The sequence below is a fragment of the Eupeodes corollae genome, chromosome 1 (assembly GCF_945859685.1).
Source record: "Eupeodes corollae chromosome 1, idEupCoro1.1, whole genome shotgun sequence".
Lineage (NCBI taxonomy): Eukaryota > Metazoa > Arthropoda > Insecta > Diptera > Syrphidae > Eupeodes > Eupeodes corollae.
The window spans coordinates 166400896-166419771 of record NC_079147.1 but is presented as its reverse complement, the minus strand read 5'-3'; the positions used below and the strand labels follow the sequence as shown (position 1 = coordinate 166419771).

General features: G+C 34.5%; 1 protein-coding gene across 1 annotated transcript in view; it reads left to right on the top strand.

The window, feature by feature from the left end:
* Window positions 1-14033, top strand: part of LOC129938822 (pre-mRNA 3' end processing protein WDR33) — a 37927-nt gene extending 23894 nt beyond the window's left edge. The window contains exons 4-8 of the mRNA XM_056046610.1: window positions 5033-5130; window positions 11249-11375; window positions 11435-11668; window positions 11744-11955; window positions 12026-14033. Coding sequence (XP_055902585.1) covers window positions 5033-5130; window positions 11249-11375; window positions 11435-11668; window positions 11744-11955; window positions 12026-13092 — 1738 coding nt within the window. The 3' untranslated portion in view covers window positions 13093-14033. The remainder of the gene's footprint in view (window positions 1-5032; window positions 5131-11248; window positions 11376-11434; window positions 11669-11743; window positions 11956-12025) is intronic.
* The last annotated feature ends 4843 nt before the right edge of the window (window positions 14034-18876 follow it).

The window sequence follows — 18876 nt, the reverse complement described above, 5'->3', positions numbered from 1 at the left end:
TTTTAATTAATTACTTTAAAATCTATTTCATTTCCTCAACTAGTATTTGGGGATATCTAAAGAAGTGAAATAAACTTATAATTATTTTTTGGCACGTCTAGATTATTATGTACAAAATGTCCTCCAATCTAACAGTACTACGAAAAAATGGATCAATTCTAGTAACAACTACTAAAAATTTAATCTTGCCGGTTTTTTTTTTCAAAAAAAAAAATGTTTAAAAATAAAAATGCATACAAAAACCACGAAAAGCAATGTGCATAACTATCTTAAATCATATACAGAGATTGGTAAAACAATCGATAGAATCCGGAATAAGGAGCAGCGTACAACGTTTCACGGTTCGTGAAAGAATGCCTTTTCAAAGTTTTTCATTCTAGTGTTTGCCAAAGCAGGACATTTGCAGAAGAAATGGATTATCGTTTCACTTTCTCTTTGGTCACTACAATTACGGCAAAAGGTGTTGTAAGAGATACCCAACTTCTCTGCATGAACTCCTATAGGCCAATGTCCGGTACAAACCGCAAAAATCCTGGCTATGTCTTGCCTTGGCCTGCATAGAAGATCGTTTGTACGGGTTTTATTATAGGTGGGCCATATCTTCCGATCCTTGCTGGCTAACTCAACAGCCCGTTCATTTCCCACGATACCACTATGGCCCGGCACCCAGATCAGGGTGACACCGAGGTTAATATTCAGGCTCGTAAGCTCATCGTGACATTGCTGGACCAATTTAGATGAGGATTTGGCCGAGTTAATGGCTTTGACAGCTGCCTGACTGTCTGTAAAGATAGCCGCATTTCGGTTTTGGTTTGGGTTTTGTTTAAGTATCTTACATGCCTCCCTTATTGCCAGCAGTTCAGCCTGAAAAACGCTAGCAAAGTCAGGAAGCCTAATGGATTTGGCTATATTTAGGGACTCAGAAAAGATCCCAAAACCAACTCCGCACTCCATCTTTGAGCCGTCAGTAAAGATGGTTGTGTCGAAACCTATCTACACGATGTCATCCTCCCAATCTTCTGTGGATGGCAAAATAACCTTAAAACCCTAACTAAGGCTCAAAGTAGAAGTGCAGTAGTCAGTGTCTACCGAGATAATATCTGAGGGAATCAATTTCGTTGTGTTGCTGTGACCATTAGATTTTGACAACCAGTTGTGTGATTCCTTCAACCTAATAGCGCTGCAGGAAACTATGTATTTAATAAAAAGGTCGATTGGTAGAAGATCCAAAATAACGTTTAAGGCGTCCGTTGGGCAAGTACACATGGCCCCTGTGGTGCCCACGCAAGCTGTTCTCTGAACCTTCTTTAGCTTATCAATATTATAGGCTTTGCTAAGAGCAGGTCACCACACAATCGAACCATATGTTAAGATTGGACGTACTACGGCTGTGTACGTATATAAAATCATCTTCGACTGAAGTCCCCACTTTTTGCCGAAAGCTTTGCTGCAGGCGTAGAAGGCAACACAGGCCTTCTTAACCCGTACTTCAATATTTAGTTTCCAGTTTAGTTTAGGGTCGAGTATAACTCCCAAATATTTTTTTTCTGTTGGGAATAGATTCAATATTTTTGAGACTGATGACAGTATAACCTTGTACAGAAAGTTGCAATAGAGAACTAAAAAAAAAACCTGGGGTGGAATCGGCTAAGATGATAGTTGACTATTAATTTTTTGATTCTTATAAAATATCTAAATAAAAGTTCCAAATTGGCTGATTTTGAATAAAATTCTTACTTTTCTTGCTTCTTCCGAATGTAGTAAGCTTTGTTGGTCACAGGAATGTGTTTTTTAAAGAAACAAAGTGAACTAAGAAAATTTCCCAAACGTCTGGTAGCTCTATTCGAAATAAACATATTTGTTCGAAAACGACTATCACATTTTTTTGTGACAGCTTTTTAGGTATCAATTTGACACTATCACCTTACGTAGCTCAAATTCGATCATTTTGATTGTCATTTATCAACAATCACCTTAGCCGATTCCGCCCCTGGCATCTACAGAGCAATATGGTGTCTTTAGTTGTCATCGATAGCGTTCTAGACATTTTTAAAAAGAAGTGTCATAAACTTAATCTTTCACGACCTCTCAAACTCCAGTACAACACAACAACTTAAATTTGGTTAAAATAATACTACACAATCACTTCCACATGCACCACAATTTCCGGACGTAAATCCAATCCAACATATGTGGAAAGAATTGAAAAAACTTTAGAAAAGGCGGGCATATACCAATTAATATGAACTTAAACGGGTGTTAAAGGAAGAATGACAAAATATTGGATGAAGTCACTCACAAATTTATACAATCCATGCCAAACAGATAAGCCGCTGTTAATAAACAGGAGGGCTTCACTTAGCATATATGCAGGGCTATCCATTTTGCGGTTTCAAAAGTAAACGTAAATAAAACATATATAAATATTTTTTTTTCATGATATTTCTTTTTTATTATAAACTTTGAACGTAGACATTATGTGTGAAAGACTACATAATTTATTTATTTTCTTATGACAATAACGCTCCGAATTAACGGCTACAGTCGTTCCATCGTCGTTTTCGAAGAATTAAGGTCCAATCATACTTCCGGATCAAAGAGCACACCAAACAGTGACTTTTTGTGGATATAATGGCCTCTTTACAATTACTTGAGGATTCTCAGAACACCAAATAGGACAATTTTTTTTATTAGCATACCCACCGAGCGAGAAATTTGCTTCATCGCTAAAGGAAATTTTATTCTAAAAATCCACCATCCGCCATAATTTGCCGAGAACGGCGAGAAATCCACACATTGGGTTCTTTGGCAGCACTTTCACTCACAGCAGCGTACGAGCCGAACAATGATGCACCGGCCTTACAATATCTGTAACCAATCCAGTCTCTTCAAATTATTTTACAATTTTGCCAATTGCTTGCGTAGTTGCACGATAATGTAAACCATAATCTCCTCTTAAAGTACGATGTGTGGCTGTGGCAGAATCACCAACAATTTGTATGCGTTGTGCGATTGTTAAGCTACCCATTTCAGCCCTATACTTTTGAAACCACAAAATGGGTAACCCGTTATAAGTTGTCCGTCGTTTTTAAATTCCATAAAAGTGTGAACAAATTAGTAAGATTTTGCTAATTACTTTTTTAATTTAATCCATCAAAACATATGTTAATAATGTCTTGTTTTAATAAATACATGCAACCACCACTGAACACAAATTTAATAGTTTTTAAAGGCTTAAAAAAAGACCAATTTGAAAGATCGTTGTATGACAATAATTAAGTGCGGGACTGTATACTTATTATATTATAGGTTGTGTACGCATAGCACTAACATTTTTTAATTAAAAAATAAATAACTTCATTTAAAACGTTAAAACATGAGATAATTGGTTGCTGCGGTACACCAAATAAGGGGGCTATCAGTAAAAAAATTGTTTTACAGTTTTGAACCTTAGAGCCTTATTTTCATAAAAGGAAGAATGTAATGAGATAAATTATAATTTAAAATATTTAAAACAAACAAAAAAAGAAACAATTTTAATGACGAAATTTAACTGCAAAATGCCAACAAAATTTCATTTCGGTTTACTAATAGATGTACTGTCCCCTCGGCATCATTAAACGAGTTCTACAGAGCCCAAGCCAAATCAAATGTCAGTACATAAACAGCTGTTCAAAATATAATTATAGGAAAAGCAAAAATCCAACTAGTTTGTAAACATTAAAAAAAATTACGACCGAGATTTTTTTTTTATTAGTGCGATTTGAAGTTATCAAAATATACAGTGTGTGAATTAGTCATGTTCAAAATGGCCTGCTTCACTTTTTTGACCGACTCGATACGAAGCAACATACAGTCTACAAGTTAGGTTAGGTGTTTGTTTTTGGAAACCATGCTGTCTAAAGAGTTTTTTAGATCTGCTCACAAATTCTTAATAGCGTTGAAATTGTGGGACTAGATGTCCACATTACCACAGAAATTTGAAAATCACGACACCAATTTTGAAGAGTGCTTGGAATCGGTATCTTGCTAAAAATGCCATTCAAGTGGCATATTGTCCTCAGCATACAAAAGTATTTATGTATTACCTCTTTCAAAATGTCACAATATATTGTGGAAGATCGGCCTAAAACTAAGCCAAGAAAAGCAACCCTACACCCTTTTTGTATAACGCGATTGAAACTCCCTTCCTTGAGAATGCTTAACATTTCTTCCCCATCCGCACCCAAAAAGGTATATTTTTGGATTACCACTCCTAAGAACGTATTCAAAGCATCAATTTTCTTATTAAAGTAATATTTCATTATTATTTTATCTCATATTTAAACTTTATATGAGATAAAATAATATTATCGTGCTGAAAAAAAGTGGGGAAAGTGTGGCTTAGTAGCCAGATAAGCCTCCTTGAAATTTTTAAAAATACATTTCAATTGTTAATTTTGATGCATTTATACATTCTCCCATCTTCAATTGAAGTCAAATTATTCAACAGGACGAAGTGAGCTATCCCAAATCAACTAATAAATGATAAACTTATGGGGTTTTCCATGTGTAAAATAAATCATTTTATTCTTTTTATTTTATTCCTCAAAGCACATATGTATTTCCCCTATTTTTGCAATCCATGGGGCAAAATAAATTGATTTTTTTTTTATTTAAAATAAAACCTGCTGATCCCCTACTTGCATCAGTGCTAATAGAATTTAAAATAAAAAGAATTTAGCTACTGCAATTTGAAAAAAACAGCAACAATTCCTATCGTGTTCCATGCGCCACGAAAAAAGTTTATTTTTTAAGGAAATCTAAATGTACACATGGAAAACCCCTATAGATTATTACAATTAAAAAACAAACTCAATTATTTATTTCTTAAGTTGTGTATTGATTTCGATGTTAAATAGAAAAAATAATTAATTAAATGTTTTGGACAAACATCTCAAAGAAAAGTAATCTCAATGATAATATTTTATAAAAGGATAACTATCAACGTTTGTTTATTTCTTTTTTTTTATTCTTTGAATACATTTTACAGTTTTAGCCCAACGGATAGTAAATTTGTTAGTTGCAGCGACGATGGAACGTTAAGAGTGTGGGATTTTTATCGATGCCAAGAAGAGCGAGTTTTGAGAGGTAAGTTTATAAAACCAAGTTTATAAAATGTCATTTAAATCCATGGTAAGTTTTTTCTTTTGATCTTCGACACTTTTTCGAATTTGTGTTTAAGGGTTCAGAATAAATTATCAGATTTATGGATGAAAGGTTAAAAAGACATACTTTCGTAGAAAAGCTCCTTAAAATGTAGTCAACCGGAAATCAATTTTATTGAAAGAGCTACCCCAGTAATTTTTCGACCTCATTTTATATTTCAAAAAGTTGATCCATAAAGTGAAATAGGGTTAACACATTAGCGGAGAACAACATAAAGGAAAACTATGATTCACTTTCTCTGTAAATTTCCAGCCCTGGGGCCTGATTGTAGGATTTGCGACGAATCGTTTTACAAGCGAGTTTGCCATTTTTCAATTATTGTTTTCGCTTTCGCCTTCTTCGTTTTGAATTCGACCAATTAACGAATTCGAAGGCGAATTTGAAATGTCATGTTTGTTGGCGAGATGTAATCCTATAGCTTTTTTTGGCGGAACACGGTGAAAGATAGCTTATTTTTATTTATTATATATATATAATTATACAAAAATGTGAGTAAGCTTTATTTTAATTTTCATATAATTTGTCCACATTTAAAATTAAATTTTCGAATAAATCACCGCAAAATTTCACAAATTCAATCAAAACAAAACAAATTTTGTTTGGAAAGCTGTCAAATCACTGGAATATATGAAGAAAAAGTCAAACAAAAAGTGTCAAATCACTGGAATATAGAGAAGACTATTTTCGCTTCGCCCTGTCTATATACATAAATCCGTTATAAAATATTTTTTTTTCAATGCATATGTAGTTCTTAACGAGTCTATGGTACCTGGCTGCCTTGTGCCTGGTCTTTAAGCATTCTTTTAGAAACAGTTGTTTTTCTTAACCAAGTTACTTTTGCTGTCATGTTAAACATCCTTTTTAAAAAAATAATTCGAATGGACTTGAATAATAACTCTAGGGATTGGAGTTTTTTTTATTTTTATTTATTAACAAGAATAATGTTTTTAGTAATAATTTGTTAAAATTAAAAAATTTTGTGTCCTCTTGTAAAGTATTTCATACGTAAAGTAGATGTTTTTTTTAGTCAACTGAATAGGTACAACGACAATTTAATGGTTGTTTATGAGTGTTTTTAACTAATGGATAGTTTTAAGTCAACAATTTTAGTGTTTTAAGTGAAATTCAGATTCTGATCTAAAATTTAAGACCACTGCCTTAGCAGTGTTTCAAAAGCTAACATCATTGAATAACATCCACTTGATTAGACGCCAAGACCTAACCGGATTTATCTGATTCATGTGACTCTGGGCAAAAATAAAACAAAAGATTTTGAGTAAACGTAAGTTAGTCAAGAAAAATCTCCCTATCAAATCAAGTCTACTTCTATCAAAATGACAATTGATAATGTTTTTTCATTCAACTAAAAGCTGAAATTTTTTACATTATTATTTTTTTATTTTCTTCACAACTTTATTTAATGCTTTTTGTCAAATTGGAAAAGAAATAACTAAAATTTCTTTACAATACAAAATACAAATCATGGTGGACTTGTAGCGTGCCTGAAGAGTGTTTTTAAAACAGTAATTTTGTTGGTACTTTTTGTACTATGAACTTAAAGTAGAGGTTTGCTAAGTAAAGTTCTGAATTTGAAATTCATGACGCTTGAAAAACTAACTAGTTGCCTTTTTCAAAATGTACGTTCAAAGAATGAAGTTCACTAAGAATTAAGTCCATTATGTTGGCTGAACATTCCCTATTTAATTTCAGTGACACTGATGGGTCAACCTTTTATTTCGACGATTTAATAACATAAAAAGTTGTTAAAAGCTTAATCACAACTGTGAAGAAGGTGTTGTATTAAAAGCTGTCAGTTATTATGGAAAAGTTGGGGTAGAGTTCGTTACATCAAAAAGTACTACAGCAGGGTGTAAGGGAACCTTGGAAAGGCATTTTCTTAAATAATCTAACATTTGTTGATCCATAAACTTGGCGTACCAATATGATAACGATTCTATTCACTCGGTGCGCATACAAAATCTTCGACAGAGGAGCGAAATTTTCACTTCCTTCAATAACAACTGCCTTCATAATCTGATCTAAACATTATTAAATATACTTCGAAATGGTTAGTACCAACAGTTAATGATGTTAAGCGATAGCCATTACTATTTTCTTTATACATAAATTAATATGCAACAATAGAACTTATCCTGAACCATTTATTCGAATATGGTTTTTAACAGATAACACATTTTTTATTCGATTTTTTTTTTAATTTGAGCAAATAGCTTAAATCGAAGGTCATATCCGAAATCGGCCATTATAATTATAACTCTAAAACGTATTTTTGGCAATCAACACTAATTTCTGGAAACAAATTCATGAGAATATTTAGAAGATAAAGCTTTTTACCAGGACCATCAAAAATGTATTGTTAATAATTATGTTGTGTTTTACATAAGCACTAGGTTAGGTGGGTTAGATTGGAGTGGCTGTCCAGATGTCATTGACGCACGTAGACCTCAAGGGTCCATTGTGATACCACTAATGAGGTTACTCATGGCAGAGTTATGAACTTAAACAAACCATTTTGTACTTTTAATAAAGTTAGAGAGACGTTTTGTGTCAATCGTTGCTAGTTCACTGGTGTTATCGAAGAAGGGATTACCGAGAAAGTTATTCCTTTTAATGGAGAGTGGTGGACATGTACATAGAAGGTGTTGGACCGTTTCCTCTTCCTCCTCGTCCATGCAGCTTCTACAGAAGTCATTTGTGTAGACCCCTAGCCTCAGAGCATGTCTTCCTATGTCCCGTTATTACTCCAATTGTAGAGCTTATACTTTGTCTGCTCAGTGATATCAAGCCTTTTGACCGTTTTAAGTCAATACTTATACATATTTGCTTGGTTGCTAGGCAGGTGGTACTTTGTGACCATCTAGCATTTGTTGTATCTAGAGCATATTGCTTGAGAAGATATTTGCATGTAGCAAGTGGTGTTCCTATGTTATGTTTTTGTCTAACATGAGGCAGAAGTGTTCCGTTTTTGGCGAGCTCATCGGCTTTGCAATTTCCCGGAATGTCTCTGTGGCCCGGCACCCAAATGAGGTGAATGTTAAACTGTTCCGTCATCTCATTCAGAGATGATCGACAATCGTGGACTGTTTGAGAGTTTGTGGAGACAGACGCGAGAGATTTAAGAGCGGCTTGGCTGCCTGAGAAGATTCGTATATCCTTGCAAGATATAACGTTTTCTTTGGGCCTGGATAGTGCTTCTTTAATCGCCATTACCTCGGCCTGGAATACACAACATTGATTGGGAAGTCTATAGGATAGACTGAGATTCAGTTGTTCTGAAAAGATACCACTTCCAACTTCGTGATCGGTCTTTGAACCGTCAGTATAGAAGTGTACCGCATCGTCTTCCAGGGGTCTCTCTTCTTCCCAGAAGGATCTTGGAGGGATGGAAACATGGACGTTTTTACCGAATACCATTTTTAGGGTGGTATAGTCTAAGCGATCTGGGATAGATCTGAAACTGCCTAGAACAGTAGTATGTCCAGTATTGTTACTGGTGCATTGAGAGGTGGCTCTAAGCCTTACACATGAGTTGGCAGCCACCTTTTTGGAGAAGATGTCAAGTGGTGTTAGGTTTAAAAGCACTTCCAGTGCTGCGGTTGGTGTTAAACGAAGTGCTCCTGTGATGCACATACCTGCTGACCGCTGGACTTTGATGAGCTTATTTAGATTTACCATCTTGTCCAGTGCGGTCCACCATACGACAGCTCCATAAATGAGTATCGGTCTAATTACCGAAGTGTATAGCTAGTGGGTTATTTTTGGGGAGAAGCCCCATTTTTATCCTATGGCCTTTTTACAAGTAAAAAGCGCTACAGTAGCCTTTTTTACTCTTTCATCAATATTTGCCTTCCAATTTAGTTTTTTTTCTAAAATGAGGCCCAAATAGTTAGGTTGGTGGGAAAAGCTTAATGGTACTCCTCTTATCTTGGGTGGACTAATCTGAGGAATTTTATATCTTCTCGAAAAGAGTATTAATTCTGTTTTGTGTGGGTCAACGTCCAATCCACATTGCTTAGCCCATTTAGTTAGCCTGTTTTGGACATTTTTTAGGAGTTCCGAGAGAACTTGGGGGTGCTTCCCAGATACGGATATCGCAACGTCGTCAGCATAGGCAATTACCTTGAAACCCTCTGCTTCCAATGCTGTAAGTAGGTCGTTTACTACCATGTTCCATAAAAGAGGCGAAAGGACTCCACCCTGGGGAGTGCCTCGATTCACCGATCTGGTGGTAGTAAAACATAATATACATAAGCTCTAAGAGCATCGCTATTTGATTTGAGCAGTGTAATATATAAACAAAGAAAAATGAAACAATCCATACATTGGGTAGGTTCAGACAACATAAGGAACTTAGTTTATAGTCGACTGCATTCTTTGAACTCAAATTTTGAAAAAGGCAGTTAGTTACTTTTTCAAGTGTCATAAATTTCATACTCAGAATTTGATTCACTAACTTCCAACTTCAGTTCATCGCAGATAATTACCAAAAACAATATTGTCACTCCTCAGGCAAGCTACAAGTCAATCAACATTTGTATTGTAAAAATATATTACTTATTTCTTTTCCAATATGACAAGAAACCCTTTCCACAAAACATTAAACAAAATTGACCAAAAATAAAAAAATCAAAGACAATTAAAGTTCAACTTTCAGTTGAATGAAAAAACATGGTTTACTGTCATTTTGACATAAGGTGACTTGACTTGATAGTTAGGTAGATTCTTCTTCGCTAACATTCTAGTCAACTTTCCATTAAAGCTGCCTTAGTTGGAAGGTCATTTTTTGGCAGCTGGCCAATCAGATACCAGAAACTTGCCTTACTTTCAAGTCCCTTATGTCGCCTGAACCTACCAATTTAATTTTTTTTTGTAAATTGAGTTTTTATTAGCACACAAAGAAGATCTCACTAATAATGCAATTTTTAATACAGTTTTTTTCTTATTTATTTATTTATTCCAAAGAAATTTGCAATTGTTTTAAATTTGTTCTTTAATTTGTTATGTCTCCAGTTGCACTCACATTCCAATTTCGGTGAGGTCGCATCTTCTGTATTGTGGATTCGAAGAATATCTGGGCCGCATGTAATCGAGGTAACGCTCGTCATTGTTATAGGACCTTTCTTAATTACAGTGTATTCTTTATTTTGCCCTCATTAACAAATAAACCCTTTTTTGCCGCTTTTGTCTCAATACTCACAAAAACCCTATTGACATGGCCTGAGTTCTTCCGATTATGTCAATTACATCAGTATATGCAAGTAATTAGACAGACTTTCAAAAGATAGTGTCTCTAGCGTTGAAATCGGAGCTCTGCACTATTCTTGCGAGAACGATGTTAAAACATCACATCAAAAGATTCAGTCGTGTCCAACCTTTATTGAGCAGCGTTAGTTCTCCATTTTTTTTTTTTGTAGTTTGGCAGGGATACTAAAACTAGAAATGACCCTTTAAAATTAGTTACTTTAAGTGCCGTCATATGCGGCCTTGAGCTCCATGAAAAGATGGTGGGTGTCGATTTCATATTCTTGAGTTTTTGTAGGATCTGCCGTAGTGTGAATATTTATTCTCCTATGGATCTGTATAATGCCACACTGATAACAAATCTATCAGGTTGTTTACGATAAACTTTAGACGTTTACATATTACGCAGATATTTTTCAATCACATTCAACTCATATTCAAAGTGTATGTAAAGTACACTTTGCATGTGAATAATGGGTCAGTCGTATAGCCATTATTGGTCTTAAGGCTATTAAAAATATGCACAGACAAATATCTCCATATGGTCTCTGTTCAGCAAAACTTTAATTTTTCCTACCATTGCAATATTCTAATTATTTTTATAATGCTCTGAAATAAAAATTTACTAAAAATGCTATTTTTTTAAGAATGTAGGCCTATTAATTAACTAATCTTAGAAATTGGAATAAAAAGGTAGAAAAGCGTCCTGAATGACCTTTTGATATTATAAGTGTAAAAATCATTTAAGAAAAAAACTACATTATATTTTTAATTTAAGGTCACGGTGCGGATGTAAAATGTGTTCACTGGCACCCTCAAAAGGCGCTTATAGTATCCGGAAGTAAAGACAATCAGCAGCCAATAAAGTTATGGGATCCAAAGAGTGGTCAAGCTTTGGCTACATTGTAAGTCATAGATTTTTTTTTTCTTGAAGCCTTTAATACACATACCTACATTTTTTAAGGCATGCTCACAAGTCAACTGTCATGGATCTTAAATGGAATAACAACGGGAATTGGTTGGTAACTGCTTCAAGAGATCATCTCCTAAAACTTTTCGATATTCGAAATCTCCGCGAAGAAGTTCAAGTATTTCGTGGTCATAAGAAGGAAGCCAGCTCTGTGTCTTGGCATCCAGTGCATGAGGGACTCTTTAGCTCTGGGGGTTCAGATGGTTCGGTGCTGTTTTGGAATGTCGGGTATGTACACTGTACAATTGTACATAAAACAATTTTGTCTAAAATAAAAACAATCAATATCTTTTGTAAATAAAGGACTGACAAGGAAATCGGTGGTATTGATACAGCTCACGATAGTATTGTTTGGACTCTGGCATGGCATCCACTTGGTCATATACTGTGTTCTGGCTCGAATGATCATACAATTAAATTCTGGACAAGAAATCGTCCCGGAGATCTCATGAGAGACAAGTACAACTTGAACACCCTTCCAGCTAGTTTGTCCACTTTGGATGAATGTGAATATGGTAAGGAAATATTTTTTGAACTTTATTAACTTTCTTACTCTTGATTTCTATTTTTTTATTTGTAATGTAGATGATGCGGTCATACCTGGCATGGGCCCAGAAGACAAAGTAGAATTCACCGAGAGTCTGACTGCCGATAAAGGATTTATTCCCGGACTCGATTTAGATCCTAACAAAATTATTGACCGAGACCGGGAGAAGAAGGTCCCTTATAGCAAGCCAATTCCAAGAAATTTCCAAGCGCACTGGAACGATAGCCGACGAAACGAAGAAGGTGATGAAAATAATTTACGAGATTCCAAAGAAATTAGCATGTTAGCTGAGGATATGCCAGATAACATGGACCCCAGCACGATAGTTGGTATATCGGTATATGGAAGAGTGATCAGAGTTATGCCTGATACAAAATTGGCCGCAATAATCAGAAACGGCCCTGATGCACTAAATCGCTACATAAGCTCAGGTGAAATCGACGAACTAAGTGATGTTGTGCCAGTTGAAAATAGACGAAGTAAATCACCCAATCGTGATCGCAGTAGATCTCCGCCGGTTAAAAAGTCTCGATTCGAACCAATTAATCATAATGCCAAAGTGATATATGCTGGTGATATTGACTGGCGTCGCAACATAAACAATCCATTTTCCGGAGTGAAAGTGAAAACTAACGACGAACCTGAGGTCCTTCCAAATGGAGATGTAGATTTTCGACGTATAAAGTCTGAGGACATGGGTGGCGGCGGTGGTCGACCCAGTCCTTGGGCAACAGGACCATTGGCAAACAATGATTCAAATCGTGCAAGTCCTTGGGCAACACCGCAACAAAATGGCTTTAACAACAACAACAATTCATCGAATGCCCAGTTCAATACAAATGCATTCAATACGAATACAAATACCAATCAAAACAACCCATTCGGTGCACCGAGCCATAATACCAATTTTAGAGACGACAGGGACCTCGACAACAACTCGGACGGTGGCCGAAACGACAACTCTGCTAATTATAGATTTAAGGATGATTTCGATGACAACAACAGCAACACCGGCAACAGCAAAGGCAGTGGTGGAAACAGACGGAATCGAGAACGGGGCCGCGACAGACGTCATAACAAAAATCGAAGTAATCGAAGGTTTTGAATATCCAAATATATACCAGGATGTAACTCCATCCATTCTGCATGAAGAGAAAATGAAGAGAAGAAGGAACCAACAAACAAACTGGAATGATTTTTATCATGTTATCTTATTAAGTAATTTTAAGTAATTTAAGTCAACAATATGATAACGAGCATAAACAACCCACAACGTAGAGCAAAACTACTAACATCTAATATCGTTTTGGATTGGTTATACTCAAAAAAATATTATATTATTGAACTGTAATCGCGTTAGTAATTTCTCTTACTTGTTAGAATCTTAATGAATATGAAAAGAAAAAAAAAACAAACAAATGAAACCCTCGATATATTTAGAAAAAGAAAACACAAAGATTAAGCTAATTTAAAAACCAAAAACAACAAATATGTAGTCTCAGAATGATTGCGAAATAAATTTTTCAGCTAAGTATTCCCGGCAGCGCAGGAGGCAGACGTCAACTTTACTAGACGCCACATCGCCAATACCAAAAAGAAGGTAATTACATAAAAGGAATTCAACAATAAGTCAGAGTATATAAAAAAACTAATTCTTACTAAGAATCTAGAACGGTTTGATAATGTTTATGAGTTCATTATTTTACCAAAAAAAGAAAATCTGGTTGTGATGTGATTTTAATATTGTGTGTTGTTAGTTAAGTGAGATTCCTTTTATTCAAATTATGTTCAAGCATATCAAAAATTAGGTAAGTATGTGTACGAAATATTGTATTAAACTCAGAAATAAAATTACAAAAAGACTGATTTGATTTACATACGAATAAAAATCGCACATTTTCGAAGTAAAAACATTTTTGTTATTGATCAAAAGTACAATTGAATACATTGAAGATGACACCAAGAGTTATTTGGATTTTGTACCAAATTTTTATTTTTTGAATAGCAATACTTTTAATGACCACAAAAACTACAATTAGGTAGGGCCAAAAAATTTGTAATAACGACGAATGTCGAAGTTTATCAGTTTAGATGTTGTGCTCTCTTGAATGTCCTAAATGTTTTAGACCAAGAGCCGGCAGCAAATTTTGGGAGTGGAGTGATAACCAAAATATATATACATATATGTGTAGATATACGCAACATTATGCCAAATTCAACCGTCTGGCAGGTTTTTTTTTCAGCCGGGGGCGGGGGTGGGGGTTCGAAAATGGTAATTTTTCCGATTTTGGGGTCGAAGTGATAACCACTTAAATGCATATATAAATAATAGGGGGTGGTGCCCTGATGTCAAAAAAGTGTGTCCAAGACGTTTTACTTACAGCCTTCCCCTTGCCAGACGGCCGCCAAAATGCGCGAAAATCAACTTTTTGGGTCGAAATGATAACCACATGCATTATACATCAAAAAATCAGAAAAATTTCCCTGATTCTAAAAATGTTGGTCCAAGACGTTTTTTTTTCAGCCTTCCTCTTGCCAGACGCATTTTAACACTTTTTAACAACATTTTTCAACTTAAATCCTTAATAACTTTTTTTCTGTTATCCATAACCAAAAGAATCATACACCAAAACATCAGAAAAATTTTACTGATTCTTAAAAAGTATGTCCAAGACGTTTTGCTTTCAGCGTTCCCCTCGCCAGACGCATTTTAACACTTTTTAACAGAATCAACTTAAACCCTTTAATAATTTGTTTCCTATTAACCATAACCAAAACAGTCATATACCAAAATATCAGAAGATTTCCAATACGTTTTCTTTTCAGTCTTATGCTTGCCAGAAAACCCCAAAGAAAGAATGCACAAAAACCACCGTTTTCCTTCAAAGCATAACAATTGTATTTTATTTAGACAAAAATTATTGAATTACATGACATAAAATTGAATGAAATTTTGAAATAAGAAATTATAAATTATAAAAAAAACTATTCTCCATCATCAGATTCGTCCGATGAAGAATTTTGCGAACAATTGTCTTCTTCACTATCATTTTCATCACAGTTAATTAATTGTTCAATGATTTCTGGGGCCGCGACTCCGTTGAACCATTTCAATTTGACTATGTCATCCTCCATGGTCCAGCCGCATTGAAATGGGGAAAGTAGTATTCCTGTATTTAATATTGCACTTTTCCAAATATGGCATATGTAGTTGCAACGGTTAATTTGTTGCAGTAAGACACTTCTGTTTGGTGGCAATAAACTACCTTCAAAACCTTCAGATAAAATGGTTTAGCATATAATTGCTTAAGGTTTTAAAGAAATATTTTAAATTTTAACTTACTTTTAATGTTTTTGAAAATTTTTTTCGAAGTCGGTTTACAAGTTTTGTAAAATAGTTTATATCTGGCATCATTCACTTTGAGGGCGGTTGTTTTATAAATTTTGCAAACAAATTCCTCTATTGTTAGAATATCCTCTTCACTTATATAAGAAAATTGTCCGAATTTTGAAAAAGCGTTTTGAAATTCTATAGAACCCTTCAGAATTTCAAAAGGTTTCACTTTTCCTTTATTAAAAAAACTTGGTGTGTAAGGATCTATATATAGTTGCTTTTGAAAATACCAAAAGAAAATGACCGGCTGTACAATCGAAACTTCGTTTGGTATATGTACCATCATTTTTGGTCACTGAATTTCACTTTGGAATTTTAAAAAACTTTGCTGGAAAGTGTTCTGGTTCAATCTCAAACAAATATTTCAGTTATTTTGTACAACTGGTCATAGTGGAAAATTTTAAGACTTACATGATTCGGAGATGGTTTGATTTAAAGATACCAAATGCTTTGGAATAGCAGTAAATTGTCTGTAGCAACTGCTATGATAACCACTTACACTATCTATTTCAGTTGGAAGGTTTATATTGGCAAATTTATATTTAAGAGCTTTTCGTAAACTTAGAATAGTATGGCATTTTTTTAAGGTAGTTTCACTAAACAAATTAATTTTTCCACATTGATTTGGATTATCAATGTGTATACAACACTTAACACTCATGCCTTACAATTTATTAGCTACCACTAATATATTAAAATTGAAGTCTTTTTGAATAATAACCACTAAAACCTCTACAAAGTTTAATACTCATATCAATAATCGATATAATAAAGTATGACTTATAAAATTCGAGTGCTTACATTTTTGCAATCATGAAGTCTTTATGATGTTTTTTTTAGTAATAACTAATAACAAAGTGTTTTTAAAAAGTGTTAAAATGCGTCTGGCAAGGGGAAGGCTGAAAACAAAACGCCTTGGACCCACATTTTTAGAATCAGGAGAATTCGTCTGATATTTTGGTATATGATTCTTTTGGTTATGGATAACAGAAAAAAAGTTATCAAGGATTTAAGTTGAAAAATGTTGTTAAAAAGTGTTGAAATGCGTCTGGCAAGAGGAAGGCTGAAAAAAACGTCTTGGACCCACATTTTTAGAATCAGGGGAATTTTTTGATGTATCATTCATGTGGTTATCATTTCGACCAAAAAAGTTGATTTTCGCGCATTTTGGCGGCCGTCATGGCAAGGGGAAGGCTGAAAGTAAAACGTCTTGGACACACTTTTCTGACATCAGTGGACCATCTACTATTGATTATATATTAATTTAAGTGGTTATCACTTCGACCCAAAAAGTTGATTTTCGCGCATTTTGGCGGCCGTCTGGCAAGGGGAAGGCTGAAAGTAAAACGTCTTGGACACACTTTTTTGACATCAGGGCACCACCCCCTATTGTTTATATATGCATTTAAGTGGTTATCACTTCGACCCCAAAATCGGAAAAATGACCATTTTCGAACCCCCACCCCCGCCCCCGGCTGAAAAAAAAACCTGCCAGACGGTTGAATTCGGCATAATGTTGCGTATATCTACACATATATGTATATATATTTTGGTTATCACTCCACTCCCAAAATTTGCTGCCGGCTCTTAGACTATTTGATATGAGATTAATATTTGAATTCAAAATCATTACAGGGTTTTTCACAGCTTTTATAAAAATCGTTTGCTAATTTCCACAAATTCTTTTATAAATTAATTTTTAGTTGTGTTCATAAAAATAGCAGTGCTGGTCACACTTTATTAGATTGTCAATTATTCAAATAACGAAAATTCTTTAAAAAATTTTAACATGTTACTTGCATCTAACGGTCTTTCATTTTCATATTAGAGACTTTTAGCTTGAAGTTGTGCTCTACTTTTCCCATTTCAAACTCTCTGAATATAATAGGAATGTTCATAAAAATAGCAGTGCCTTTGATTTTATAACTAAAAAGTGTTAAAAATTCATTTTTTTATTTTTCGGTAAATAAATATTTTAGTATTTAAAGTTTTAAGTATTTGTAACATACTTGCATATAAAAAATTAATAAATATTAGCTCAAAAATAAACAATGGGTCAACATACCGTACTGAAGAAATTAGAAAACTGCGTTTGGTGCCGGTTTTAGCTATCAGTAAAATTTGAAACAGGAGGAATCTAAAAAGTTTTACTGTCAGCTATCAGTAAAATTAGAATCAGGAAGAATCTAAAAAGTTTTACTGTACTGGGGGGTTATTATGAAAAACGAAACTCGTTCAAAATAACGCTTATTCGTTAAATTGCGATTAGAAAAAACGATTGTAGTGGCACTAAATCGTCAAATTGCGATTAAGAAAAACGAGAATCGTAAAAATGACGATACTCGTATTTTTATTTAAGAGTGCGTTCAGCGTTCGTTTTGGTTTGATCAGCGTTTATAGCAATCAGCAAATTTACGTCATTGAATTATATGAAAATTAAATAAAACGAAATGGATTTTGTTTGGCTTTTGGCAGTCAACTGCTCAGTAAAATGAAATTTTATTAAAACGGATTTATTTTTGAAAAAAATACTTGAATCGAGGATTAATCTTATTGCATCAATCTTTTTCTAGAAATACAGTTGTGTTCAAAAAAATAGGAGTTCTTGTTCTTTTTAGATTAAGTCGTGACTCAAAAGTTGTATAATTTGTTTTAATTTATTTTTTCTTTTGTACAAAATAGGTAATCCAGTCTTTTATTATTATGCTTAAAGACTACTTTGTTTAAAACAAATAAGGTAGTAAAAGCATGAATTTTGTCAGAATAAAGCCAAAACGAATTGTTCAAAATAATAGGAGTAAACAAAACAAAGTATAAAAAACTAAAAAAAATATTTAATATTTAGATTTTTTGTCAGAATTTTATGCGAGTTCACAAGAGCCAGGGAATTCATGGGTCTTCGTCGAGGAACACCCTTTTTCACATCTGCCCATACATTTTCTATGGGATTGAGGTCAGGCGACTGAGCTGGCCAGTCCTTGACCTGAACCCCATTGACCCGAAACCATTCCTTGGCAAACTTACTGGTGTGTTTCGGGTCGTTGTCTTGTTGAAATACCCATTTAACCGGCATATTCCAACTCGCATAAGGCAGCATCATACTGGACATTATATTCACATAAACGCGCTGGTCCATCGTGCCAATGATTTCATGTATGGGGCCAACACCAGCATAAGAGAAACTGCCCCATGCCATCACTTTAGCACCTCCCTGCCTTACCGTTTTAACGGTGTGCCGAGGCTTAAACTCGGAATTTTCTGGACGTCGGACGTATTGCCTAGAGCCAGTTCCACCGAATAAAACAATTTTGGTCAGTCCACAAAATGTTTCGCCATTTCTTTGCAGGCCAATTAGCATGTCTTCTTGCAAATTTCAAACGAGCGGCTACATGTTTTTTTGTAAGCATCGGCACTTTTCGTGGACTGCGAGCGGAAAGATTGTGTTCCAACAATCGCCTTCTTATTGTTACGCTACTTACTGCCAGTCTTAGATCA